The sequence below is a fragment of the Crinia signifera genome, chromosome 5 (assembly GCF_055691185.1).
Source record: "Crinia signifera chromosome 5, ASM5569118v1, whole genome shotgun sequence".
NCBI lineage: Eukaryota > Metazoa > Chordata > Amphibia > Anura > Myobatrachidae > Crinia > Crinia signifera.
In genome coordinates this window covers 281,944,644-281,972,509 of record NC_139221.1, presented here as the reverse complement: position 1 = coordinate 281,972,509, position 27,866 = coordinate 281,944,644, and the positions used below count along the sequence as shown (strand labels likewise).

Here is a 27,866-nt window from a genome sequence, read left to right as displayed (position 1 = left end):
TGTAACTGTGGATAGGTCATGTGGATATCTGTATACTGTACATGCGCCATAGAAAGATATACTTTACTGCATATGCGCCGAAAAAAATGGACGCACACAGAGATCACAAGCAAACAATGGAGTATGGGTGGTGTAATGGTTAGCAATACTGCCTCACAGCACTGAGGTCATGGATTCAATTCCCACCATGGCCCTAAATGTGCGCAGTTTGTATATTTGTATATGTGGGTTTCCTCCAGCTACTGCGGTTACCTCCCACACGCCAAAAATGTACCGGTTTGTTGACTGGCTCCCAATATGTGTGTGTACATGGGCAGACTAGATGAGCCAAGTGGTTCTTATCTGCCGTCAAATTTTATGTGTTTATGGACTGAACCATTCATTGACTGACCCCTCAATATATCTCTGCATAGAAGGAAACCATACCAATTTCTTTTATAGGAGAGGTGCCTGACCTGTTCAGCGAAGAAGAGATAGACGCCATTGTTTCTGGGATCCGAAATGAGGTGCGTGGTCTTGGCCTGGATGACTCCAAAGAAGGTTGTTGGAAGTTCTTCCTGGAAAGAGTCCGGCTTCAACTTAAAGTAAGAGACCATCTTGTACACTGTCTAAATCTCTCATCCCGTACAAGAGGTGTTGGTGACTTCCAAGAATTTCTATAAACGTAAATGATAATGTAAGTACATTAAAATTACATATAGGGTTCTGTTTGTAAACATGAAATTAAATTATTTGTTCTGCCACGTCCGGTCCTAGTGACACTTGTATGTAAGTATTTATGTGCTGGTTAAACATGACAAAGCAGAGACTACCACGATGCTGGTCGGTGATACTACCGTTACTCTCCACTTTCCTACATTTCCTGCAGATCAATAGACAACACTCTAATGCAGAGCTTGTAACATACTGTAACATCACAGCACGTTCCTTCATTAGTTATATTGTCCGAGCATTATGTCCGGTATTGTGTGCACATGACAATGTGAGGTATTGTTAGCACCATCATGCCTTGATTTATGAAACTGGGTAATTTTATCTCAAGTGAGAAAGTGTCTCTTCATCCAGTGCAGCTGATTTATAAAAATGTCTTCGGTAAAGTATCAGCTTAATGAATCTGTGTCTTATACTGTAAGTTATATGGGATTAACCGGCCAATTTGTCAAGTACTATTGCAGCTGGTTTGTGGTTGTCTTATGCTTGTCATTAATAGCAGTCCTAGCAGAAAGCAGAATAAATGCACCCGGTAAGACATGGCCTCTGATAACCTTTGCCAGAAGTAAATGACCCCTGAACAATAATAATAATTGAACCCAAGTGGTGTTGTAAAGGAAATAGCATGTAAATATAAACATGTATGATTCAGCACTTGGCTTAACGGAGGCAGACATTATTATATTGAATATGAAGGGGGTGGGGCATAAATTGTGCTCTACATATATAGTCCGTGTCCTGCTGTTAATGAGCAGCTAAGCCACACCAAATGACTTTTATTCTATCGTGTTTATTAACCCTTTGAGTGACAACGTCTCTGAGAGATGCGCAAAATAATGATTCTCGTCATCTCTGTGAGATATGCGCAAAATATCTGCTAAAAATGCCGGCGTTGCTCATATTTGTTATATAAATTCAAATAAAAAATGTTGTGTACAAACGTTTATATTTCCTACATATGGTAAACCTTTCAGGTCAATGTTTGCTTGCCAATTTTTAACACCAAATTTGACAAAATTCACTTGACACTCAAAGGGTTAATACATTTTGGAAATCTGGAAAATAACTGCTGAAAAATAGTGTGAAATTGCAGTTGGATGTTGCAGTTAACTTCATACTGTACATACAGTACTACAGCTATTGTGGGCAGTGACGGAATTTGTTGACTTAGCCTAGAGTTTTAAAGGCAAACTACTGTATGTCTACAATATCAATATGAATATAATACCTAAAAAGTTATTTTTCCCAAAAGACAGATCTCAATTAATAATTCCAGGTGGCAGTTTAAAAGATGCTATGTTTAATTCTCAGTGTTGATTATATCTACCGCTCCCATAAAGTATTTTTCTGGGCCGTCCCAAAAAAAAATGAGGTACTCTTTACCTAGCACGGCGCCCACGATTTTGATTGTGGGCATCGCAGGTAAAAAAATCGCGGGCATCGCGGCCATTGAATGCACTAAAAATCGGGTGCGACGCGACCGACGCGATGCCCGCGATTTCCCATAGGGAACAATGTTAAATTTCTCAATTGACCCGATTTTACTGCTCAATGCCTCAATTGACACGATATTTCCATAGGAAACAATGTTAAATGGCCCACAGAGGCCAAATAGGCACCCTGAAGTGTGAAATGGCCCCCACAATTGTTAACGCCACCCCACGATCAACGTCAACCCGAAGCATGGCGAGCGCAGCGAGCCCGCGAGGGGCGGCGGTACGTGTCCTAAGACCTTTTCATACCCCCACTATCCACGTCGGCATGGAGTTGAGAATAGAATAGTGTGGCGAGCGCAGCGAGCCACCGAGCCCGAAGCGTGGCGAGCGGACGCGTATACCTTCACAGGTAAACGCGTCCCTTCGCGGGCTTCACAGGTATCCTCGTCCCCTCGCGGGGCTCGCTGCGCTCGCCACGCTTCGGGCTCGCTGCGCTCGCCACACTATTCTATTCTCAACTCCACGCCGACGTGGATAGTGGGGGTATGAAAAGGTCGTAGGACGCGTACCGCCGCCCCTCGCGGGCTCGCTGCGCTCGCCACGCTTCGGGTTGACGTTGATCGTGGGGTGGCATTAACAATTGTGGGGGCCATTTCACACTTCAGAGTGGCTATTTGGCCTCTGTGGGCCATTTAACATTGATTCCTATGGAAAAATCGTGTCAATTGAGGCATTGAACAGAAAAATCGGGTCAATTGAGAAATTTAACATTGGTCCCTATGGGAAATCGCATCGCACCCGATTTTTTAGTGCATTCAATGCCCGCGATGACCGCGATGGGCGCCGTGCTAGGTAAAGAGTACCAAAAATGACACATGAAAATATTGCCATGCCGTTTTTGCGTTTTTTGTGTCAATGTCAACACCTATGTAGAAAACGTAAAAAGTAAAAACATTTAAAAAAAATCCACAAAAACTCATGTGGACTTTTGGCTTGTGTTGACCTTTTGACCCATATCGACCATATGTATGTCAACCTACATAATGTTTGTCAGCTACCTGGATACCCCAATTAACAACCTTTTGATGATGAATGTGTTCATATAGAATTTCCAAAGCTCTGCCATTATTTGATTAAAGCTGATTTGGTAGTAGACAATTATATATTTTTGTGTCCAATAAACCAGTAATATACTATAGATTGCATTTATATTTTTTGTGACACACTTGCCAAAGAATTGTCCTGTCATTGTTATTGTACCTATTACTCCCTCTTGCTTCCGCTCCAGGTTATTTTGTGCTTCTCTCCAGTGGGTTCCACTCTACGTGTTCGAGCTCGGAAATTCCCAGCCATAGTTAACTGCACATCTATTGATTGGTTCCATGAATGGCCACAGGAGGCCTTGGAGTCTGTCAGCAGAAGGTTTATTCAAGACACAGAGGGAATTGAGGTAAGTCATTCTAAATGGTCAGTCAGGCACAGAAAGCAATTCAGTTGGAGAGCATTTGAGGCATTTCAGTAGGAACTGTATTTAAAACATCATCCAGCAAAGCACTATTAGATAATCTATTATTCTAATGTCTGCAAGCTTGTGAAGTCAGAAAAAGACAACTTGGGACTAATGCTAAGATTTTAGCTAAAATCTTATCCACCCAAATCAATCAAGGGATAACTACTGCTTGTGAAGTCGGGCTCGCTCTGCCGAGATCCTATGTTCAATGCTGTTGGGGAAGACAGCATTGAATAGGGCCCCGTCGGGAATGGCTGCGGGAGGATTGAATATCCTCCTATATATAGTGACAAGGAATCACATACACTGGATAAATATGAAGTCTTGGTCTTTATTTTGTAGTAGGCAAAGCAGCTTACCAGGTAATCAGCATAAGCCAGTATGGTTACTTCATTACAGCATACAGGTGTCACGGCATAGTACAAACTCTTCAGAAAGCTCCAGTGGTCCATACTGTAGCTCACATGCCGGCCTTTCACTTGGGCAGCCATTCCACCATCAAGAGCAGTGACCCTTTGCCCTGGAAACACTTTTATTAGGAAGCCACAGGTGCTGCTTAATCAGCCAAACTTTGATCACATCAGTTTTCTTGCTGCTGCTGCTCTAAAACCTGGACTGGATCTTCCACATTACTTTCATGTGTAAAGATGCTGTCCCTGCCCATCTGTTTTCAGTGTACGTCCAGTTGCCTATGACATTTTATTATTACTATTGGGTTCAAATACGTGTTTTAAAAAGAATAGTTTTTTAGGTTTGATGTAGTGCTGCTCAGTACTGTATGTTAGGCACCTGTAACGGAACTCAGCTGAAGATGAATTTTCTGTTGAATTGCTGCTATTTTTGGTCATTATCAAGATTACTATAATTCCATGTGTGTATGGTTTGCCAGAACCTGCTATGTGATAATTAAATCCACAGCGCTGTCTTATTGGGCACAGTTTAGTTAAGCTCTGAAGTATAAAACACGTAACTGCAATTTAAATTTCCTATCTCAGTTCATTACGTAGCTTTTAAAATATAGATACTGTAGTATCATTATGTGTGTGTATGATTAAATTGCAACACTTTTCCTTATAACAATGTGCTCAACATAGTCTGAAATACACTATGATCTGGCCTGGGGCAGCAGCCCACCTGGCGCTGTAGTGAGGTCTTTATATTTATATCAAATTCAAAATCCTGATTTATACATACTGCTTTTATCAGTTAGCATAGTTGGGATTCTATATGCATCCCAATATTACATATACTGTGACTTTTTTGTTTTGGAGAAAACTTATGACTTTTTCTTTGCCACTCTGCCTAGAAGGCTAGGATCCCAGAGTCACCTCTTCATGACACTGTCGGTTTGCGGGTACCATCTAATGAAGCTGCGGGTTGAGGACCTGTGAGGCATCTATTTCTCAAACTAGAGAGTCTAATGTACTTGTCATCTGGCTCAGTTGTGCACTGGGGCCTCCCACTTCTCTTTCTACTCTGGTTAGAGCCTGTTTGTGCTGTTCTCTGAAGGGAGTAGTACACGCCGTTGTAGGAAATGTTCAGTTTCTTGGTAATTTATCGCATGGATTAGCCTTTATTTCGAAGACTAAGAATAGACTGTCGTTTCACATGAAAGTTCTCTTTTTCTGGCCATTTTAAGATTATAATCGAACCCACAAATGTGATGCTCCAGATACTCAATTAGCTCAAAGGAAGGCCAGTTTCAGAGCTTCTCTAATGAGAAAACCCATTTTCAGCCGCGCTTACATAATTTGCAGCTTTGCAGATTATCATGCAACCGCACATGTACACGGTATGCTGTGCACATGCACGAGCTGTATGTAAGAATGGATGTAGCAAAGGCTAGCCCCTGCTGTCCGTACACAAAGTGATTGATGCCGTGAGAACGTTTGGGGGCAGTAATCAGGGCAGGCGACAGGGGGGGGTCAAGGGGGACAAGTGTGACGGGCCCCAGAGATCTGAAGGGCCCCAGAGTTTCCATACCCCGACACGGCCACTGCCTGTACTAGCTGGCCTGTCAGTGACCCTTGCGGCCCGGCCGTCTACTGTGCACCATCTGTTTTTGGCAAGGTCTGACTGACTCACTGTGTGCCACTGTTGTCTACTGTGTGTGCGCCCTGCCACTTGGCGCACAGAGGCATCTACTCTGTGTGCGCGCACGGCCTGGGGCCTCAGGCGCACAGCAGTACCCGCCACTGGTGCTGTGGCCTCTGTCTCCTGTACTTTTACTGCGCATGCGCGGGTCATCTGTTCCGCACTCTGCGTACGACCTGCCCTGCCTGCTCATAGTGCTCAGCATTCTTTTGTGATAGGCCAACAGCAGCAGGAGCCAGCAGGAAGCAGCAGCCAGGAACCAAGCCAGCAGGACTGAGAACAAGAGTCTGCACCTGAAAGCAGGATCTGGAGCAGCAAAAGGTTAAATGAGGCTCATGCAGAAGAGCGTTGTGTGGATTTGGGATTAGGTGGGGGCCCCCAGAAATGTCATTGTACAGGGCCCCAAGATTTCTGTTGCCGGCCCTGGCAGTAATGCAGCATTTTCTGGGAGTGCCCCAGAAAACCCAGACGTTTCCCGGCCATTGGGAGGCAGGACCACTGACGTCATCAGCAACCTCCTTCTCCCCACAGCCTGCACTTACTCGCCGCTTGCGAACAGGGGGGAATCCATTAGTTGGTGAGTGATTGAATGAATTTCCCCTTGTGCATGGCTGCGAAAGCACATGGGCAGGATTTTACTCAAGGCTGTGAGGGGCGGCATTTACTTGCTCGCTGGAGACTGTGGACTGCATGTAGAAATCCCCCTCAAGAAATCCTGCGTTTGCCACTGACTTGTGATTGTTTAATGTAGATCATGTATGGAAATTGCTAAAATGTTAAATTTTTCAACTCAACTTTCTACTTGTTGTTAGGAACCCATACATTGTTCATTGAATCAATATACAATAGGTTACTGGTGAAATAGTTACTTTAGCAATAGCTGCTAAAGTGCAACAGAGGCCCGATTCTCCATTATGCAGAACATTGCAGCATGAGCGGGAGTCTGGGGGAGCAGTAGAAAAACCTAGTAATGACCCTGGACAGTAATGTACACATTGGTATTTTTTCAATACAGTAGCAATATTTAAAACTGTATATAGTCTATGGCTGTATTAAACATATTTAATATACATAAGTGGTCATTAAAAAGGTTAAACATACCATAATCAATACTGTACACAAACATAATAGAACAAGTACTGCACTAATCAGACATTCTTCCGCCTCATGTTAAGGCTCCTGTCTCCTCTTCCTAGTAGCTGCTCTCTGGTCATGTGCACTTATTAAGAACTCAGAACCACACACAGCAAACTTGATAGAAGAAGCTGCTACTGCTGGGCACGTGCCATAAGTCTGCCTTTTACTTAAAATGCATGGTGTGGTGGCATCTCTAGTATTATATAGCATTGTTATTGTTGTCATAATTTGAGCCACTTGCTAATAAGAGAAGGGGGTTTTCCGTACAACCAGAAACCCCCCTTGCGTTTGCCTATGCAAGTAGTCATCTGAACCTGCAGAAGTCTGAGCCTCAGGATCATGTGTCTGATTTGGTCACCAGAAAAAAAACAGAACACACTATAATAGTAATAGCCTATGTTCCTGTGATTAATGCTGCAGCCTTCTCATTGGCCAGCTCCACTGTCCGTAGCACCAGTAGAACACGGGGTGACCTGCTTGCATGGATGTGGAGTGAAGTTCTAGGTCCTAGTGTCCTAGGATTAGCATTGACCATGAAATACCAGCCGTTCTTTTATGTTTCTTTCAAGTTCAATCAAACCTATTGAAACTATTACCAAATAGATATTATCGACCATTTATGAAGTTTGATCACTACTGTAGGTATTAATTAAATTTTATTTTGTATTATAATACAGGTTGTTATAAAACAGGGGAAAAAATCATAATATATAAAAGTGATTGGCAAAGTAAATAATGTATGCTAATGAAATTACTGCAATTAGTAGTAGCACAATGACCCTTTCAGGGAGCACAGCTGTTAAAGTCAGGAAGTGCTGTCACCGCTGACCTTATCATAAGAAAAAGTGACAAATTACAAATGCAGGGGAGACAATCATCAAAGAATCCTGTTCGGCAACGATTAGTGTTTTCTGCAAAAGCAGCAGGAATTACAACCAGCTGCTCCGCGGCGTGACACGTCTCCCATGCTGTGCCACTTTGTTAAGCTTTACATTACAACAATAGTTATTTTACCACTTCAAGACAAGTTATCCAAAGCCACTTCCATCTCTTCTGGAAGACAATGTGCTACTTCTGTTCTCTTCTGACGCCTTGTCATCTAGAATTGTTCCGTGCATTCTTCGTAGTTTTACAGATGTTTGTCATTGCGCCAATACACTGTTAATGCAATGTTATTGTCTTTATTTTATTCATCTATTCTTCCAGTACCATGAATGATGCATTTTCAGTTTGAAATCATCCTTAAGGTCTTTGATGTTATCAGTAGTTCTGATTGTAAATCACAGTGATACAGTACAGAAATGCCTTTCCACTCATTTAAAGTGTTTCTTCAGTCATTTGTGTAGTGACATTTCTGACCTACCTGTATGTGCTTAGAGTAAGTACTTGTGTGCTTTACTTGCTGTAAACTTGCTCCTCCTTATAGCAAAGCATCATTATTATTGTAATAAAAAGTCATGTTTTCTGGTGCTCCAAGCATGACCGCGAACAGAAATCATGGAGCCCAGTACCTACAGTTAAAGCAGGGTTGGCCCTCAGGGATCCGGATGCAGGATGACCTCCCCCCGACATTCGGGATTCTGATGGTCAGTACACCAACATCGGAATCCCGACTGTTAAATGCTCATCAGTCAGGATCCTGACTTACAGGGTCTATTATTCCTCATGGGGGTCTACGATCCTGATGAGGGAGAATAGAATTTTTGGTGAGCCACTGAGCCCACAGCATGGCAAGCACCCCCTGTCTGAGTACCAGCAGTCTGGATTCCAATGTCGTTATACTGACCAATCCCGACCGTCGAGCCGCTATACCACTCCCCAGGAACCCACAATTCTGATTCTCCACTCCATTTTTCTCCCTTCATCCATCGCTGCTCTAGCCCCACCCCTTCTCTCATTTGCTGCCACAATCTGATTCCCATCACCCCACTTATCTCATCTAGCCCCCAAACACATATAACTATATATCACTGTACAGTCCCTAATCTACCAGCAGCAGCCAATTATTTGTCATCCCTTAATCCATGAAGAGACTGCAAGGAACATCAACTGACAGTTTGCCTATGAGCATCCATTTGCAGTTCTGTAATATGATTTTGTATTAACCTACTGCATCACTAAATTATGCTCTCGCTTATTTATGTCTAATGCGTGTACCCAGTGACATCACGCGTGCATCATACACACTTGCCAATGTTGACAGTGAAATAGTCTGGACAGGGACCGTCGCTTGCAATATACTTAGTTGTCTTGCATGTACAGACGACGGAGGATATCACTGACAGCTCGCCTTAGCATGCATCGTCAGAGACATATTGCATACACAGTCGACACAGGAATCGGCAAAATCATTTTTATTACCGTCTAGTGTGTACCCAGCTTTAGTCTTATGATAAACAACGTAGACTGAAAGTATGGATAGAATAAAAGTGCTAACATACACATAGGGCCTTATTCTAGTTCACTCTTTCTGACAAAATCCTTCTTAGATGGACAAAACCAGGTGCACTGCAGGGGGGCAGATGTAACTTGTGCAGAGAGAATTAGATTTGGGTGATTTATTTTGTTTCTGTGCAGGGTAAATACTGGCTGCTTTATTTTTACTCTGCAATATAGATCTCACTTTGACGTAAACCCCCCTCCCCAAATCTAACTCTCTCTGCACAAGTAACATCTGCCCCCCCTGCAGTGCACATGGTTTTGTCCATCTAAGAAGGATTTTGTCAGAAAGAGTGAACTAGAATAAGGCCCATAGTTACACATCAGCAACAACCATTTATTCTAATACAAATACTAATCTAAAAAGAAGCAGGTTATATAGTTTCCCCAGACTTAAAATTGTGAAGAATATTACAATTTAACAAACTCATTAAACACTCAGATACCATTTACTAATACGTCTGGAGTTAGAACAAATATTGACAAGTATTTTGGTAAATTATGTGTAACTTTCGCAAGACGAGGTGTAACCAATTTAATTTGTATTAATTGATTTCCAAGCTTCTTTGATTAATTGTAAGAGGTTACTTGTGTAAAGAAAGCTATAAATAATTGCTACATTGATAAAGTTGTGAGTTCATAGAAGAACTTAATTCATTTATAAATCTCTGCCGACAGAATGGATGTTGGAGAAATAAAACTGTTCACCGAGTGTATTTAAAATGACTTTGCAATGTAAAAGTTTTGTGTTACACACGCTGGGCCTGATTCAGAGGACCACACAAATCCATTTTGCGGATGAATTTGCTCGTTTTCCCACTGGGTGTGCTCCGTAGCCAGGGTTCCAGAACTGTGCACATCTTCACTAGCGGCTGAGTGTTGAGTAACTGCAGCAATGTAGGATATGCATTCTCAGTGCGTATACTCAGTGGCGTAACTATAGCTCCGCAGCCCCCGCGGTGGCGGGGGGGGCGCAGAGAAATTGGGGGCACCGCCGGGGGGGCTGCGGGGCTATAGTTACCCGCAGTCTGGGTCTCGCCCGGCTCTCTGTCGGGACCTTCCTGACGTCACGGTCCCGGCCGGCTCCTGCTGCAATGAAAACTGACAATTAGAAAATGGCTGCCCCCATACTGCAGACAGTTTTCTGTCTGCAGTATGGGGGCAGCCATTTTCTAAGAGTCCGTTTTCATTGTAGCAGCAGGAGCCGGCCGGGACCGTGATGTCAGGAAGGTCCCGACAGAGAGCCGGGCGAGACGCAGACCGCGGGTAAGAAGGGGGGGCAGGTTAGGTGCGGCGGGGGGGGACGCCCCCGCACGTGCAGCGGGGGGGCGCTAAATAGTTAGTTACGCCCCTGCGTATACTGTAGATATAACTGACCATACACATAAATCTATCTGATTGCAGGGCTGGTGCAAAACCGCACAGAAATAAAATGTTAGGTGTGGTACAGTCACATAGATCCGTGCAACTATGCATTCAAGAAATATACACACTTCTGTACATATCAGCAGCTGTGGCTGACTTGCCTGCAACTCTGAATGTGGACCACTGTATTGTGCCGATTAATAGTCTGGATTATATACTGTATGCAGTACATGAATTCTGGGTCATCATGCTAAAGTGTTGACATTGACACCAAAAAAAAGTGAAAAATTCATGTCAACCTTTTCAAGTGTGTGGACCCTTTCCAGTGTCGCACTTTTCCTTGTGTGGACTTTTCAGAAATGTCAGCTTGGGCATGTCGACTTTTTGCTGTCGCCCTCATTACTGTCAACCTTGGCTACGAGCTACTCCGCGCCCACTATTTTTCCTATATTTGTGGCACAGTAGCTCTTCTGTGGGATCGGGCCACGGAGAAGCCACAGTATTTTCTTTCCAGTGTCGCGGTGAATGACAGAATGCATGGTCATGTATGCAGGCACACCATACGCTTTTCTCTCACCATGTAAGTGTCATTCCTTACATACACAGAGGAGCTCAGTATTTTTTCCATGTATGGGCCTTGTCATTAGTAGCTATGGGGAAAGTCCTGTTGCTCCTCCTAGGGATCATTGGGGCAGATGTATTAAGCCTGGTGAAGAGATAAACTGGAGATAAAGTGGAAGGAGATAATGCACCAGCCAATCAGATCCCAACTGTCATATTTCAAACACAGCTGATTGGCTGGTGCGTTATCTCTTCCAAGTTATCTCCACTTTATCTCCAGTTTATCTCTTCTCCAGGCTTAATACATCTGCCCCACTGATAGTTGTATAATAGGTTCTTCATCTGCAGCCTTTCTATTCAGCATCAGTTGAATGGAACACCACTGTGGTAAAGTAAGGTAAAATACATGCTCATGTACTCTTAACATGTTTCACCATGATGTATGTTCATGTGTGTTTCATGTGGTTCATGCTATACAGTATATTCCTATCTACTATGTCTTTCCACATTTCTGTCCTTAGTCTGTTATCATCTCCCTTTATTCTTCTGCCCTCGGAGTGCTCATGACAGAGATTCCCAAGAGTGTATCCATGCTTGGCCACAGGTGACTTAATTAGAATCTCAATCAATTTAATTTAACCATTTGTGCTGAACCATGGATGTACTTAATACCTGAACCATTGGCGTGCCTTAAGGACCGCGTGTTGGAACCTCTGGCTTTCTTTCTTCCCCTGACTTCGCCATCTGTTCTCTCTCTTATAACTAACCAACATAACAGGCAGAAGGGATGGTTTAATGGTTAGCATTACTGCCTCACAGTGCTGAGGTCATGAACTACACGTCCCAGCATGCTCTGCTACAGTTTTGCTATTTGGCCATGCTAAAAATGATGTAGGGCATGCTGGGATGTGTACTGTAGTTCAGCAACAGAGAAGAAATGGGGGGTTATAGCGCTCAAATGGATGAATATGCAAATACAAATTTTATTTGATGACTGATTGTACATATAAAACACAATTTATTACATTAAAATGTGACCATTTAAAAAGAAATAGATGAATGATCGATCAGGATAAGTGCAAATGGTGCCTCACACATAGGGATGTCTTGACTGTCCGTTCCTAGAACGCCTCAGTGGATCATAGTATAGTCAGTGGTAGAGGGAAAATAAATTACCGTCCACACAGCTGAATCATTGTCTGGATCAAGGGAGTTTAAATCACCATATTGCTGGTCGGTCGGTGTGGTGGATAGAAGTCCTTTTCCCAAATAAATTATAGGTCCAATCAATATCCTGGGGCTGGTCCGGTTCAGTGCAAAGTGCAGGTGTGGGCAATAGCCTGACACGTTTCCTTGCAGCTGGCTGCAGAACCGCCCCATTCTGTTGGACTCCGGCGGCTGGCGAGGGACGGCACATGGCAATTCTATCGCCAGGAGCTGCTCTAATGATGCATTTTGAAATAGATGCGAAGCAATGTAGTTTAAAACGCATGGTGCACATCACACCTTTGTGTACCCTGCTCTCTTCGTGACACCTTTGCTCACTACCCACATTTAGTCCTTCTTTCAACCTTTCTGCCTTCGCCTCTCCAGTATGTCATTGATCAGGCTCCTGCCATGGCAGCCAATACAATTATTTATTGACTATATCCAGTGACAAGACTTTTCTTAGCAATTTGAATAAAAGGTGTAGGTAAAAATTTGTAAATTAGAACGCTTAAATTCTTCCCCTCTCCGGTAGGATTCCAGACAGATTGCCATCCACTTCCCCTCTCCAGTGGGTCCTCAAATTTAAATATCTGGGGGTCTGGATCGCCCATAAAGTATCTGAATTTGTACCCCTTAACATTGATGTGGTCACTAAAGAATTAAGAAATAAAATACACCAGTGGAAAAAGCCCCCCTTAATCGTTATGGGCCGAATCAACCTTATTAAAATGTCTATACTTCCCAAGTACCTATACCTGCTCCAACACTCCCCGATCTATATACCTAAACATGTATTCATGAGCATTAATACCCTCCTTTCATCCTTCATTTGGGCGAATAGACCACCTAGAATTGCGCTTAAACACTTACTAAGCCTAGGGCGGACGGTGGACTGGGACTCCTGGACTTCAGAGTTTACTACCTAGCAGCCCAGTTAATGCATTTGTCAGACTGGATACTTGGTAGATCTGGCCTTACCTTTGAGTGCTCCTATGCCGATTTTTGGGGTCCCATCTCCCTCCCCTTCAATTTCTCCTGTCCTCTCCTTTCGCGCCTACACTCTCCCCTCTCTTTAGGCAGGCACTGCTTGTGTGACGACAGGCCCATAAAATCTGCGGCTGGGTTGGGGTGGATGGGGAGACTCTTCTACGGCATAACAAGGCTTACCCCGAGTTCAAGCAACTCTCCTCTGATGGTTTTTGGCTGAGGGTGGGACTTCTGTCCATCTCCCCCCAGTTATTCCTGGGTGGAATGATTTCAGCAACTCTCTGGGGAGTTTCAAATATCCAACAGATCCTTCTATCGCTACTTGCAACTTAGACATGCGGCCCAAACCCAGTTTAAAGACTCTCCCCCTTCTACCTCTGACTCCCCAATTAGGACCCTTCTTCAAAATCTGGCTACTACGAAACAAGTTTCCACCTTATACAAATGTATTGTTAGTGGGATGGATGCCAATAGTCTTGACCCCCTTCAGTCCAAATGGGAGCCCAACAGTGGGCCGAGATACTTGACTCGGTCAGATATGCCACCCCCTGTTTGAAATACCAGCAAATCTCATTCTACGTGCTGCATAGGGCCTATCGCTCTCCAGTATCCATGTTTCGAGCAGGTCTTCGATCTGATGACACTTGCCCTAGGTGTGCCTCGCCCGGTGCGGACTTCTGGCATATGCTGTGGTCCTGCCCACCGGTGCTGGCCTTCTGGGAGGCGGTTTAGGCCGACATAATTGTTACTGAACCATCTCTCCCCCCCCATAGACCCCAGATATTGTATGTTTGCTCTCGGCCTCGAGGAGTCTCATTCGCCCCCCCGTGTACAAGTACGTTCTCTGCGTGACCGCCCTGGTTTAGGTCCTCGTTGCTAGGAAGTGGTTTGTTATTTCGCACCCGAATATCTACAACTGGAGGGCCCTTGTCAACGAGGTCACGGGCCCCGAGAGGTTCACCTACAGGTCAAGGGGCTCACTCGCCCCCTATATAGCTAAGTTGAGTAGATGGACCTCCTCTAGATTTTCCCTGTCCGCTGATCCCTAGCAGTCCCTGGCTCTACATTAACACCCACTATACACGGTCCCACTGGTGAACCGCCTTCTCCCCATCATGGTCTAAACTGAACTGCTCCTTCCTCCACTTACATCTTAAGAATAATAATATGCTAAGTGTGCTATGACCCTATTATATTGCATTTTATTATAATTTCCTCTGTTTGATTTTTTGTTTTCCTTTTCCTTTTATGTGTTAGGGGGGTGGGGGGATGGTACTCTATCTTGGGTACCGGGTTAAGGTTACTAGGGAGAAAAATTTAATACATAGACAACCCATATGCATATTCTGTACTACTTCTAAACCCATTCGTGTAAGTAGCACCAATTGATAAGAAGAGACATGAACACGGATATTACTGAAATGCATACGTTTGTTTATTGTCAATAGATATTTTGTCAATAAAAACTACTCAATTAAAAAAAAAATTAGAACGCTTAATTATGAATGGTGGGAAGATACAATGAGATTGATTCAGTTAGGTGCAAGGCAGCTTGCCTAATGCGTATTTTAGGCTTTACAGTATGCCACACTAACAGTACCTTGGAACTCGCAGCATCTTGGGGCTGTGTACTAAAATCCAGTAGTTTGAGGTGAGATTGGCTTAGGATGGTGGGGAGATAAAGTGCCATATTTTGTTAGGCACTGTGGAACCCTTGTGGCCATATTTAAATGAAAGATAATAATTGCAAAGTCCGTTCAACCCCTTTAATTAAAAGAATTGACAAAAATGTGTGTTTTAAAGATACAATGAAGTGAAAATAAATAAGAATTTTATGTTACACTATATACTGTACGTGTACAGTGACTAGCATTTCAGAAATATACTGTATACAGCTTTTTTTGCCTTTTTTAATAGTTTCCTCTAGCATGGAATGTTTTATGTAGATTAAGAAGCTGATCTCACAGGCTTTAAGTATAGATTGTTTTTGTTTCCATTTACTGTAATGGTTTTGTCATTCTGTTGCAGTCAGATGTTAAGGAGTCCATCAGCCAGTTCATGGCTTACGTTCACACTAGCGTCAATGAGATCAGTACACAATACTATCAGAATGAGAAACGGTATAATTATACCACACCGAAGAGTTTTCTGGAGCAAATTACACTGTACAAAAACCTACTGGACAGAAAAAGGAAGGAGCTAGCTCAGAAAATGGAGCATCTACAGAATGGTCTTCAAAAGCTGAAAACCACAGCGTCACAGGTACACAACTCACAGTCCTTATTACTTTCTAACTGAGGTAACTTAGGGCCAGATGTACTAAGCTTGAAAAGTGATCAAATTGAGAGTGGCATAACTACTGAATGTACGCCCCCCCGCCGCAAATTTTTCGCCGCCCCCCGCATTTTTCCGCCTCCTCTAGCATCCTCAAAAACTGTATGCAGTATGGGGGCAGCCATTTTCTATGTGTCACTTTTTTCATTATAGCAGCAGGCGCCGGGAGAGACGGGACCGTAACCGCAGACAGATGCGGCAGGCCAGGTACCGGCAGACAGCAGCGGGTAATTATAGCCCTGCAGACCCCCCGGCGCCCACACTTACTCTGCGCCTCCCCGCCACCGCGGGGACTGCGGAGCTATAGTTACGCCACTGACCACCAGCCAATCAGCTTCTACCTGCCATGTTACAGGATGTGTTTGAAAAAGGACAGCTAGGAGCTGATTGGCTGGTGGTTTATCAGTCTCCATTTTATCACTTTTCATGGCTTAGTACATCTCGCCCTTAAGCACATGCTAGCAGTGATCATGGCTGCTAAGTAACATCTATGTCAGGGCTGGGCAATTGCGGCCCTCCAGATGTTGAGGAACTACACATCCCAGCATGCCTTGCATCAGTTTCAGCATGGCCACATAGCAAAACTAATGCAAAGCATCCTGGGATGTGTAGTTCCTCAACATCTGGAGGGCCGCAATTGCCAGGCCCTGATCTATGTAGTACTATTTCTCTAGATAAATTGAGGACATCTAGTGTGAATGAAGTGGGGGGAGAATTGGCACAGTGTCATTTATTTAATTTTTCTCAAAGTTGATTCTGCGGGTATGGCTGTGTGGGCTGGGAGAGTGGCCCATTAACTATACTACTCTATTTGTTCTAACAAAATTACTAATTAGCAATCAAATTATAGGTGTGTCATCCTGCATCTACCCTCAATATGCGACACATCGTGAGTTGCCCGGCACGAGTGAGTTGCAAGGTTTTATGCAACTCTGCAAGCTTTAGGCTTTTTTTTACCAAAATTGCAACCTGATGCAACTAAAATGCACGAGGGGACTGTGCTGATTTATTTTCTATGTGACACTTGTATATTGTGTGTGACTGAGTGTGTAAAAGGAGCAGAACAGAACTTGTATTGGACAAAAGCTGCTGCGTATTATACAGATTCAGAGACTCAGTCGCTCACAAATATACAAGTGTCATATATCAAATTAATCAGCACAGTGTACTGGTGTGTCCTGGCCACCTACGCAAAACACACTCGACCGTAGCAGTGTCTCACACAGCCTGAAGCGCTGAAAGGTGCTGTTTGGTGCGACTGCGACAATGAGGTATGTGGTCACCTCTATATCTGAAGAAATGTTAGGACTCTTTTATACCTGTATCCTTCCAAAACATGGGTTAGTCCCATGATTCAGAGATGGACTGTTGGCCTGATTCAGAGATGAATGCTAATGCAGCTGTGAGTGCGGTTTTCTCTACAACGCAGCTGCTGATATCATCAAGTGAAGTTGCCACCCAGAAATAAAGAGATGTCCACCAGAGCTACAGTACCTCATTTGCAATTGTGGGGGTCATTCTGGTTTGTTCAGCCCTGTTCCGATGGTTGGTGGACTGCGCATGCATGCAGTCTTTTGTGTGCATGTTCAGGTCCACTGTGCGAATGCCCGTGGCTTTTTGCACGGAGCGGTGTGGCGGCGTTGTCGGGTGTCGCCCATGAAAACGCCCAGCGTTTCATGGGCATCCCCATGAAAACACTGGACGTTCCCATGGGAGTACAGGTATGCCAGGGGTGGGCGGCTAACGTCAGCCACCCACCCTGTCTTCAGCCGCAAGCCAGCAAATATAAGTCAGTTTCCACTGACTTATATTTACAAGGCTTGGAGAAATTATTTGATTTCTAATAAAAAATCTTTGCTGCGGGAACATGGTGGATACGGTGGCGGGGGGAGGGGGCATGTAATCGCCGGGGCGGCATTACAAGGACTCTGTAAGCTTTGAGCTTCTCATCTTACCGAGTCAATCAGAATCAGGGCCATGTACGCATATGCAGCCTATATGCAAGAACAGGAAACATTGACTGCTGAGCAGATCTATGGCTACGCAATCTGGATATGGCCTTAGTGTAGTTACACTGGCACCATGTTTTTGTACCCTTGGGCTCCCAGCTGACGTCAGATACACGCCCCAATAATGTCAAGGACAAGCCTGCATTTTAACAACCGCTCCCCTCTAATACCATGTTAACGCAAATGGACACTTCTTGTCAATTACTGTGTGGAGGCGTCCTTACTGTGTGCGGGTATGCAGCAGCATCTTAACGCGTGCGCAATGTAAATGCAGCACTTGTGCAGTCTGACGATAATGGCTTAGTTCTATGGAACTCCGGCTTTGCGTCCATCTCTAAATCAGGCCCAGTGTTCCAAATCTCGGTTCAGACCCAGGACAGGTTGACAGTGTCAACAGGTGCCTTAAATGCACTTGGAAGCACTTCCATTCAGCCTTTTAGAGAACCACATACATTAGATCATCAACCTCCAGCGCTGAGAGCCATGGTACAAGGAGAGGAAGGGCCCAAAAAGGTCTGACCACCAATAAAGTCTAATTCTAAAAGGAAAATATTTGTTCTGAAAATGTTTCCTTCGTTTTCCTGCAGGTAGAAGACCTAAAAGCCAAACTTGCTTCTCAAGAGGCAGAACTGACACAGAGAAATCAGGACGCTGAAGCTCTGATTGCTAAAATAGGGCTTCAGACGGAGAAAGTGAGTCAGGAAAAGGCCATTGCTGATGCCGAGGAGCAAAAGGTTTGTTTAGTGCAATCCGTTACAGTTGCTGAGAAATTGTAAGATTACAAGTCACCAAGGTGTTCGCAACAGGTCTCCCTCCATGGAATATTGCAACCTTCACCTGCAATAGAGGAAAAGAGGTTAGCAGAGACGTACTGGGTGCACACAAGAAATTATAATGTACAGTAACCTGTGGAAGTGATTATAGAAATTGTGATTAATACTGTGATTTTGGTGTTCTGATATATATATATATTTGGCTTCTTTCTAAGTTTTTTTAACAATGCTAAGCACCCCTTCTGGGTCATCTTGTTAGTACTATCAGTTATTTGATATTATTGTTCAGTAAGGGATATTTGATTTCTTTTGTTATTCCCTACTTTTCGGTCTTGTTCGTTAGAACCGTGTCAGCCTCTTTTATATTCTATAATTCTTTGGAGAATTAATGGAGATGTATTTATTTTACCAGTTCCGTGCTTGCTGCAATAAGTAACTGTTTATTGTTACATTTATTATTGTTTTAGCAGGATGTCTTTCATTTTCACCCTCCTTTTTTGGGGGCTCTTTAAAAATTAAAGGCATCCTGCTAAAATAATAATAAATTTTATTTATAAACCATTTATATTTTCTTTTGTGCACCCAGTACGTCTCTGCCAACCTCTTTTACGCTATCAATCATATATATATAAACCCAGAAAAGGGTAGCACCATCCTCTCCAAAAAATTTAAAGATTATAAAAGAGCAAGAAGTGAAAGGAAATTACATGTAACCCCGTACAAAGGAGCACACAGTGCGGAATAGAAAAACACCTTCCTCTGAAACCTTTCACCTGCAGCCTACAGCTGCATACCTAACTTCCCTGCCCTGTTATCACAAGCAGGGCCCTCTTTCCTCATCTGCTGTTTCACCCTCACTTATACCATCATCCCCTTCCCATTGCCAATGACCACAGCCGACACTGTTATTGTGGGTCTAATAACACTGTTATTGTGGGGCTAACAGCATCATATAAATGTAAATAGTGAGAAGCCACATTGTACTCATGTCTTCCTCTGCACAGTGCAGGGAGGTCATGTAGCACACCCAATCATAGAAGGGGAGTGTCGGTGTAATCTGCCCCATGTGCTCATCCCTCTTTCCTTTGCTTCCTCCTTCTATTTAAAAATGGCTAAGTTTGTGGAAGTTAAGGAGGTCTAAGTGGCATGTGGGGAATTTGAGTGATATGGAGTGAGGCCCAAATGGCATTCAAGGGGCATGTGGGGGAGAGGGCTTGTAAGCAGGGCCAACTTAACATATAGGCACACTGCGTAGATGCCCAGGGCCCCACATTTCTTGTGGCCTCCAAGCAGGGGTGAGTGATGGTCACGCCATCAGAGCACCCAGGCAGCATTCTCTCCTGCCTCAAAGATGCAGCCAGTCAGTGACTGATTGTCAACATGCTGTTTGGTGGACAGCTGACAGCTATTCCTTGTATGGAAGCATATGGAGGGACGGCGTGGGACCGCAGGATAGGCATTTTATGACATGTATTTCTTTATGTGGTTCCCGTTACTTGTGTAGGGGCCCCAGTACATTGCTTTGCCCAGGGAACAACTGGGTATGAGTGTCATTTGGTGTAAATTTGGGGCTAGTAAGGAGCATGTGGTGACATTTTGGGGGTGAGTGGTGTGGGAGTGCAAAGGTTTTGGGTTTGTTTTTATGTTTTTAAATCTCTATAATCTGTGTCTTTTCACATATATGTTTCCCTGTGTAGATGCAAACAACATCTGTCAAATCATTGCATACTATTTATACACAATACAAACATACAGTATTACAGTCAGGAAAGTGCTGAAAGCAATACTACCTGTGTTATACTTGGATCCCTGCTCATAGACACAAACACATACCTCCCAATATGACCCTCTCCATGAGGGAGAAAAGGCTCTGTTCCTGGACTTCCCTGGTAATGTATGATTGCCATCACCTGTGGTGAAACGTCTTTCTTATCAATTACCTTGTTCCCCACAGGTGATGGCAATCATACATTACCAGGGAAGTCCAGAAACAGAGTATTGTGTCCCTCCTGGAGAGGGTCATGTTGGGAGGTATGCTGAAACAATGCAGCAATAGCCACAAAAACAATGCAGCATTAGACACAATCACAATGCAGCTTTTTACCTTCCAAGTTGCTCTGTTTCATGTGCACATGCATGCCTTTTGCCCCATTGGTTCTGGAGTTTTAACTTTACATGCACCCACACTAAAGGAGTCTAGTAGGACGGTATAAATGCTGAAAGAGTACATTAATCCCAATGTGTGTGTACTCATTTAGTTTGCAGGCTGAGGGCCCCTGGATACAGCTGAATTGCTGAATACATCACACCCCTTTCACACCGCATCTATAACCCGGGTTCATGCTGGGTAGACCCGGGTCGAAACACCAAACTGAATAACCCAAATCATCCAACCCGGCAATTCAACTCAAGTTATAAGAAGGGATAAGGGGTAACCCGGGTTCAGTGTGAAAGAGTTGGAGCCAGGATCAAAATCCCAGGTCCGACCCAGCTTTAGCGATGTGAACGCCGTATTAGACTCCTCAATTATCCACATATAATATAACTGCTAGTGCATGACCCCTTCTTTGTCTGGGATTGGATGAGTTTATCAATATAATATAATATATGTGATTTTGTGACTTGGGTACTTATACTCGCTATATTGTGTTTGAATTGGTTTTTGCTCATCAGTTGTCCTTGCTGTGAATCCAAACTTCCTGTCATTGTATTGCCGGTGGCGCGTATGGCATTATTTACCAGGCACAGTTAACATGTGCCCTGAGATACAAATTACAAGATGCCCCACTCTAAATGACAATCCAGACATAAGAAAAGCACAATGAGCAGACCCTACTAATGGATGCCTACAAAGATAAAGAAATGGTTCTGTTGGCTACAACCTATAAAACACTTTATTTTTTTTTGCTGTCCAGTACGATTTTATTTAAGTGATCTCTGTGCACTGTGCACAGTGTGATAGCAAAACCTATGTCTGGTCCTGGAAGACTGAAGTCTGTTTTGACCTTTAGGTTGCATCAATACAATTAGAGGTATCTGCAAAACAGAAGGAGTGTGAGGACGACTTGCAGAAAGCGGAACCAGCCCTAGTGGCAGCTACAGCCGCTCTGAACACCCTTACCAAGGTAAATAACAGCACAAAACTTGGCTCCAGATTTGGAAACTGGATTAGTGCTCTAGAACAAGTTAGATCGGATGGTGTTACACTATACCTGATATTGGAGAACTGTCACTGTGCTGTTGACTTCGCTTTGACCTTTTGCCAAGCGCATATCGGCAATACAGATTGTTAGTTACCCCCGGTCTACATACATGGACCCCCAAGTCAGATATATGTGTATACAATACGCTACATACAATATCTCTTTACAATACCCCACTGATGGCTGGTATAAGCTCTGTTTTAGAAGTAAATAGTATGGATTTGCATCTCAGCAGGAACTGTGATCTAACAATGTATGACGAGATAATTTGTATGGTGTAAGAACGGCTAAGTAATGTTTTACAAGGATTCAATTGTCTCTTCCCATGCACAAATCTGTCTTGTTTTTCTCACCGGGGAGTCGTCATTCATAGACCATTTCCTGAGCCAAAAAGCAAATTGGGTTTTTAGATTACATCTCTATAGAGCCTAAAGATGTCACCGTCCTATGTGTTTTTTTAGCTTAATAAAACAAAATTGTGATTTTTTTTATGCAATGTATAAGAATAAAAACAAATCTGTTGTAAAGTTACTAAAGTTATAATCCCACTAAGAAGAAATCAACAGTTGTGTTCATTATTTACATACCCTCCAACATCTGAAGAAATTGGTTCTAATTTGGAAAGGGGTGTGGCCATGGGTAAAGGGGGGCATGGCCACATTCCCTTTACTATACTTTCAATGAAGACCCCGAAACTCAGTACAAAGCCCTTTTTGGCCATAAAAATGTCACTGTACCGGCCCAAAAAAAGGTACAGTTGGAGCGTATTTATTTAACACCTTCAGTGGCACTCTCGAGAATTTTCCGGGTTATGTTCCAGTGTGCAGACTGGCAAAATTGGAAAATTATCAGGAGTGCCACTGCCTGCCCTCCCTCCTGCTGCGCGCAGCTTCAGCGGCTGCCTGGCTCCTGCTGCCCAGCTCTGCCTACTTCCCCCAGCTGTGTGCGGCATGACCTTTTCACTTCACGCCACACACAGCCGGGTTGCCGGAGGCAGGGCCGGGCAGCGGCTGATGGACTGTTCAGCAGCACTGCCCGGACCCGGGGGTTACAATGGTGAGGTTTTTTTAAGGGAGCGCTCCCCAGAAAAAACTCGCCCAGTGGGGAGCGCTCCCTAAAAAAAAAAACCACTGAAGGAGTTAAAAGAAAATGATGGACTGTTTGACTTATAGGTGTAAAATTACTAACACTTCTAAAAATAAAAAGAGGCGATGTTGCCCAGCAGAGCCGCAACGAAGGGGATGATAGGGGTCGCATTCCCCATGTGCTGGAGCCGATACCCATGCATGCATGTAGGAAGGGGGGAGACGTAGCTGAGCCAACATAATGCCTTGCCCCGGGTGATATAAATCTTAGTTTCAGCCCTACCCATAGCAAACAATAAGATTCTGTCTATCATTTTGCTATTGCATCCTAGAAAATGATAAACATAACCTGTTTGGTTGCTATGGGCATGTTGCCCACCTCTTTTCATTTTTAGACGCTTTAATAATTTAACCCCATAATTTATATTCCAATGAAAACACTTTGGTTTTTATGTGGCTGGCATATGTGTTTATGTGTATTGTTGGAATACTGTATCTACTTGTTGACAAGAGATGTACAGTAGCTAAGTCAAATGCTCTGTTAAAGATGGGCATTTGTTCCACCATCACATAGCCCATGCGGTGCAGTTTGGCCTTTATTCAGGTTCAGTTATAAACACAAATTCCTTCTCAAATGGACAAAACCATGTGCACTGCAGGGGGGCAGCTGTAACTTGTGCAGAGAGAATTAGATTTGGGTGGGGATTTACTTCAAAGTGAGATCTATATTGCAGTGTAAAAATAAAGCAGTCAGTATTTTCCCTGCACAGAAACAAAATAACTCACCCAAAACTAAATCTCTCTGCATGTGTTACATCTGCCCCCCCACCCCTTTATGCAAAACATCCATTCGCAGCTGTGCTGGCAAATTCGCCCTGTGATGGGGGGCGGCGGCCTGTGCGAGTGGTGGGTGGGCTAATAAAAACGCATCGATGTGACCTTCGCAGTGCTGCATGTCAAGCAGAATAGCCTCCATAGTGTCCATGTCGATGTATGTTGACATAAACACCATAAACTCATGTCAACCTATTGCTTGTGTTGATCTTTTGACCCTGTCAACCTAAGGCATGGCAAACTTTTTTGTGTGTTGACCTATGACCTCTTGACCAATAGAGGTCGACCTATTGACTGTCGACCTCCTTATGGATGACCCTATGAAACATACCCATTACACTAACACAGCAAATCACAACAATTTCAATCCATCCCTCTCTACACAAACCTACCGCATGCAGCATTTTACCACAAAGGGGCGGGGCCTACTTCTTGTTACTGTAAAACTGGATATATCACAGATCTCTCTGGGGCTCACTAATGACATCTGTAGTCTATGGAGGTCACTTATGCTGTCAGCAGTGTAAGTTGGTGGCTAAAGATGTCTTCATTATATGGCATTCACCAATGCTGTCAGTAGTGTGAGTATACTGGAAACGGTCGGGGCAGTGGCGGAACTTGTGGGTGGTGAACCCAGGTGCAAAAATATAATTTAGGTCCCCCCTTCTCCACCCCAAACCAAGTTCACAATATGCACATGACAGTGGGTGACAGGGAGAGGCAGGGGGCGGCAGAGTGTGACAGGGAAAAACAGTGGGTAACAGAAGGTGACATGGGCAGCAGTGGGCCCCTTAGTCCTCAGGGGCCCCGATGCACTGTACCTGCTGCACCAATGGTAGTTCCGCCTCTGGGGAGGAGTTTCTGTGTTCTAGCTTCTCCCTTGGCCAGATATGTTGATGAATTTCCTAGTATTTACTGGATGCGTTCTAGTCTGTTTTGAGATGTTTTATTCTCAACCTGCTAGTCCAGTGTTTTTCAGCTATTTTTTGCATGTTGTAGAGCATTTTTTAAAGAAAGGAGGATGTGCATCATAGATCTGACCTGAATAATCCTTGTCCATAATACTATTGATCATAGAGTATCTTCTTGCTGCACAGGTGAACCTCACAGAGCTTAAGACATTCTCCAATCCTCCAGCTGCAGTGATTAACGTTACTGCTGCTGTGATGGTTCTGCTGGCGCCCAGAGGCAGGGTCGCAAAGGACAGAAGCTGGAAGGCCTGCAAGGTGTCCATGGGAAAGGTAATGCTTGTTGGATACTGATGGGTTTTAAAAAAAATATGGATCCTCAGTCATCATAATAAAACACAAAAATTGTACCATAAGACTACAAACCAATGTACTGGAATTGTACGGTAATATTATGTTATTTGTATCCGTTTTTCTTGATTTTATCTGTGTATTTTACATATTTTCTCTTCTCCTTTACCGGTCACGTTGCAGTTGATACGTGGTGTTTTCCAGTAATTATAAATCTCCCCTTTATTTGTGGATCTTTTGATATTCTAAAGGGGCTAACACCAACTGTGGTACTGTTCTTGTCCTCTTGCCCACTCCACGTTCAGCCCTGTCCCCTTTCACCCGCTACGTCCAACCCCTTCTCCTCGCCACCACCTTTGCCAAACTTACCTAGTTCCCGGTTACTAGGTCAGTCCCATCTCCATAGTTGGATATGCATTCAGGAGACAGGACAGGCTTTATGAAAATTTTATGTTTTTTTAGCCCCCCATAATCTTATTGCTGCCACTATGAATGTTAATTTCAAGTCCTATGCTAATGGTAAGCTTGGGATAACATGATCCAATTCATACAACACAGGTCACTTGGATAGTGGGGTGTGGGTTGAGCTACAGCACTTACCAGGTTGTTAACCAACCAGCCCCCTCCAGCCCCATAATACCCATTATGTACCCCCTCTGGCTGCCTGTAAGATGGTGAATTATTTTAAATATTGGCTTACTGGTTTTCAAAGCCCTAAAGGATTCCTGAAGCAGCCTCTGATTTCAAACTGCCATGCCTGACTACTGTGATCTGTGGGAGTCCAGATTTTAGCCCATACATGCCTACATTAATCTTCTCCTCTCTGGGAGAAGCCTGCAGAGGAGACCCTGACTATCACAGTAGGGGGTGGGGCTGGACTGCACATCACTAGGCCTGCCCCCAAATACCACAATTTGTGGGTCCCCACAAAGAGAACAGGGCTACATAACATAAATTCACATCTTTCAGTCCCTCTGGGATTTTCCTAGGAAGCTGGGGATTGTGTGAGATGTTGTATGGGAGTGCCAGAAAAATCGGTTTTCTACCATCACTTGCAGGAGAGTAGGCTAGTATGTGTTAGCCATGCAGCTACAACTCCATGGAACTTGTTTTACCGCACAGTGCAAGAGGCTCTCATAAACAAATAAGACTCAAGACTTTCCTGTTCACTCAGCATTTCCTTCATTTTTTCTTTAGTATCTCCATGCTTTCTGTATTTTATGAAAAGCTTATTTGTACATTGTTTCTGTGTTATGTTCATTCACTCTTTTAAGCGCCTTGTGTTTTATTAGATAAGGAGCAAAATAAAATTATTATTATTATTATTATAGTAATTGTTTTTTTCCTTTTTATATGCCTTTTTTTGCAGCTCAAAAATGTAGTTCATTTGCTACTATTTTATACAATACCTTTATACATGTAAATCCTTTACGAGAAATCAAGGTATAATATCAGTTTATATTAAAAGTAATTTTTTTAAAGAATTTCCTATATAGTAAGCATACTAATATCTATTGCTCCAGGACCAAACTATAGTGAACCCGTTGAGTGCCAAGTGAATTTGTCAAAATAGTTGTAAAAATTGCCAAGCAAACATTTTTATTCATCATATTGACCTGTAATATTTACCTTATATAGGAAATGCAACTTTTTTTTACATATGCATTTTTATTTTTATTTATATAACAAATGTGAGCAACGCTGGCGTTTTTAGTGGATATTTTACGCATTACGATTGCTTCCATGCAGTATCTGTAGCTATCCATCCACAGTTATATGGGCAGATCTGCAACATATAGAGGGCTATTGGTGAATATTTCCTCCCAGAATCCATTTGGTAATGACCCATTGTCCCAGATGGTACGTGCGGGATGCGGTCATCTATTGGAATGAACTTAGGTCTACAGTCATTAGGTCGACCCCACTAGGTCGACTGACAGGAAGGTCTACCTGACTTAAGGTCGACATGACTTAAGGTCGAATTTGCATAAAGGTCGACATGAGGAAGGTCGACATGAGGAAGGTCGACATGGGGTTTTTCACAGTTTTTTGAGCCGACATGTGCCGACAGGCGGTATTTCATGCCCTACCATCCACTAGGGCGTGGAGGAGGTTATTAAAGCTGTGGTGATCAAAGCGAGCCACCATGCCCGAAGCATTGCCAACTGTGTCCATGTCGACTGTGTCGACATTCGGATAAAAAAACAGTGAAAAACCCATGTCGACCTTATGACCAGTCGACCTTCCTCATGTCGACCTTTATGCAAATTCGACCTTAAGTCATGTCGACCTTGGCCCATGTCGACCTTAAGTCAGGTCGACCTTCCTGCCAGTCGACCTAGTGGGGTCGACCTAATGACTGTAGACCTAAGTTCATTCTGACAGATCTACCGATTCCGTATGTGCCAGGTTATCCTGCCCCTTACAGACTTACCTTAGGTTTTTCAAGATGTAATTTTATTTTAAGTATTACTCAAATCTTCGATACGGACATTTTTGTTGAACGGTTATAACGGCCTATTTTATCATGCATTCATTATGAATATCTTTAAAGGTTGATGATTTTTTGCAAGCACTGGTACACTATGACAAGGAGCACATTCACGACAACAGCTTGAAGACGATGAAAGAGCAGTACTTGAAAAACCCGGAATTTAACCCTGACCTGGTTCGTACAAAGTCATTTGCAGCTGCTGGTCTCTGTGCTTGGGCCATCAACATTGTTAAATATTATGAGGTAATTGCTCTTGCTATTTTGACTCTGGCTCCTTGTGTTAAAATTCCATGTTCCAGTCAAAGGTTTACAGCAAAAAGATAGTCATTTACCATACATTATAAAATAAATGTGCAAAATGAATGTAGTTCTGCTGATATTTTTGCATAGTGTCTCTGTGTCTACAGTCACTGCGAGGCCTAATTA

The 27,866-nt window shown here is 43.5% G+C and overlaps 1 protein-coding gene across 1 annotated transcript in view; it reads left to right on the top strand.

Moving 5' to 3' along the window:
* DNAH11 (dynein axonemal heavy chain 11) overlaps positions 1–27,866 on the top strand; it is a 262,190-nt gene that overhangs the window by 175,247 nt on the left and 59,077 nt on the right. The window contains exons 55-61 of the mRNA XM_083189115.1: positions 442–584; positions 3,436–3,597; positions 15,478–15,711; positions 18,380–18,526; positions 21,577–21,690; positions 24,785–24,928; positions 27,501–27,683. Of these exons, the coding sequence (XP_083045241.1) occupies positions 442–584; positions 3,436–3,597; positions 15,478–15,711; positions 18,380–18,526; positions 21,577–21,690; positions 24,785–24,928; positions 27,501–27,683 (1,127 nt within the window). The remainder of the gene's footprint in view (positions 1–441; positions 585–3,435; positions 3,598–15,477; positions 15,712–18,379; positions 18,527–21,576; positions 21,691–24,784; positions 24,929–27,500; positions 27,684–27,866) is intronic.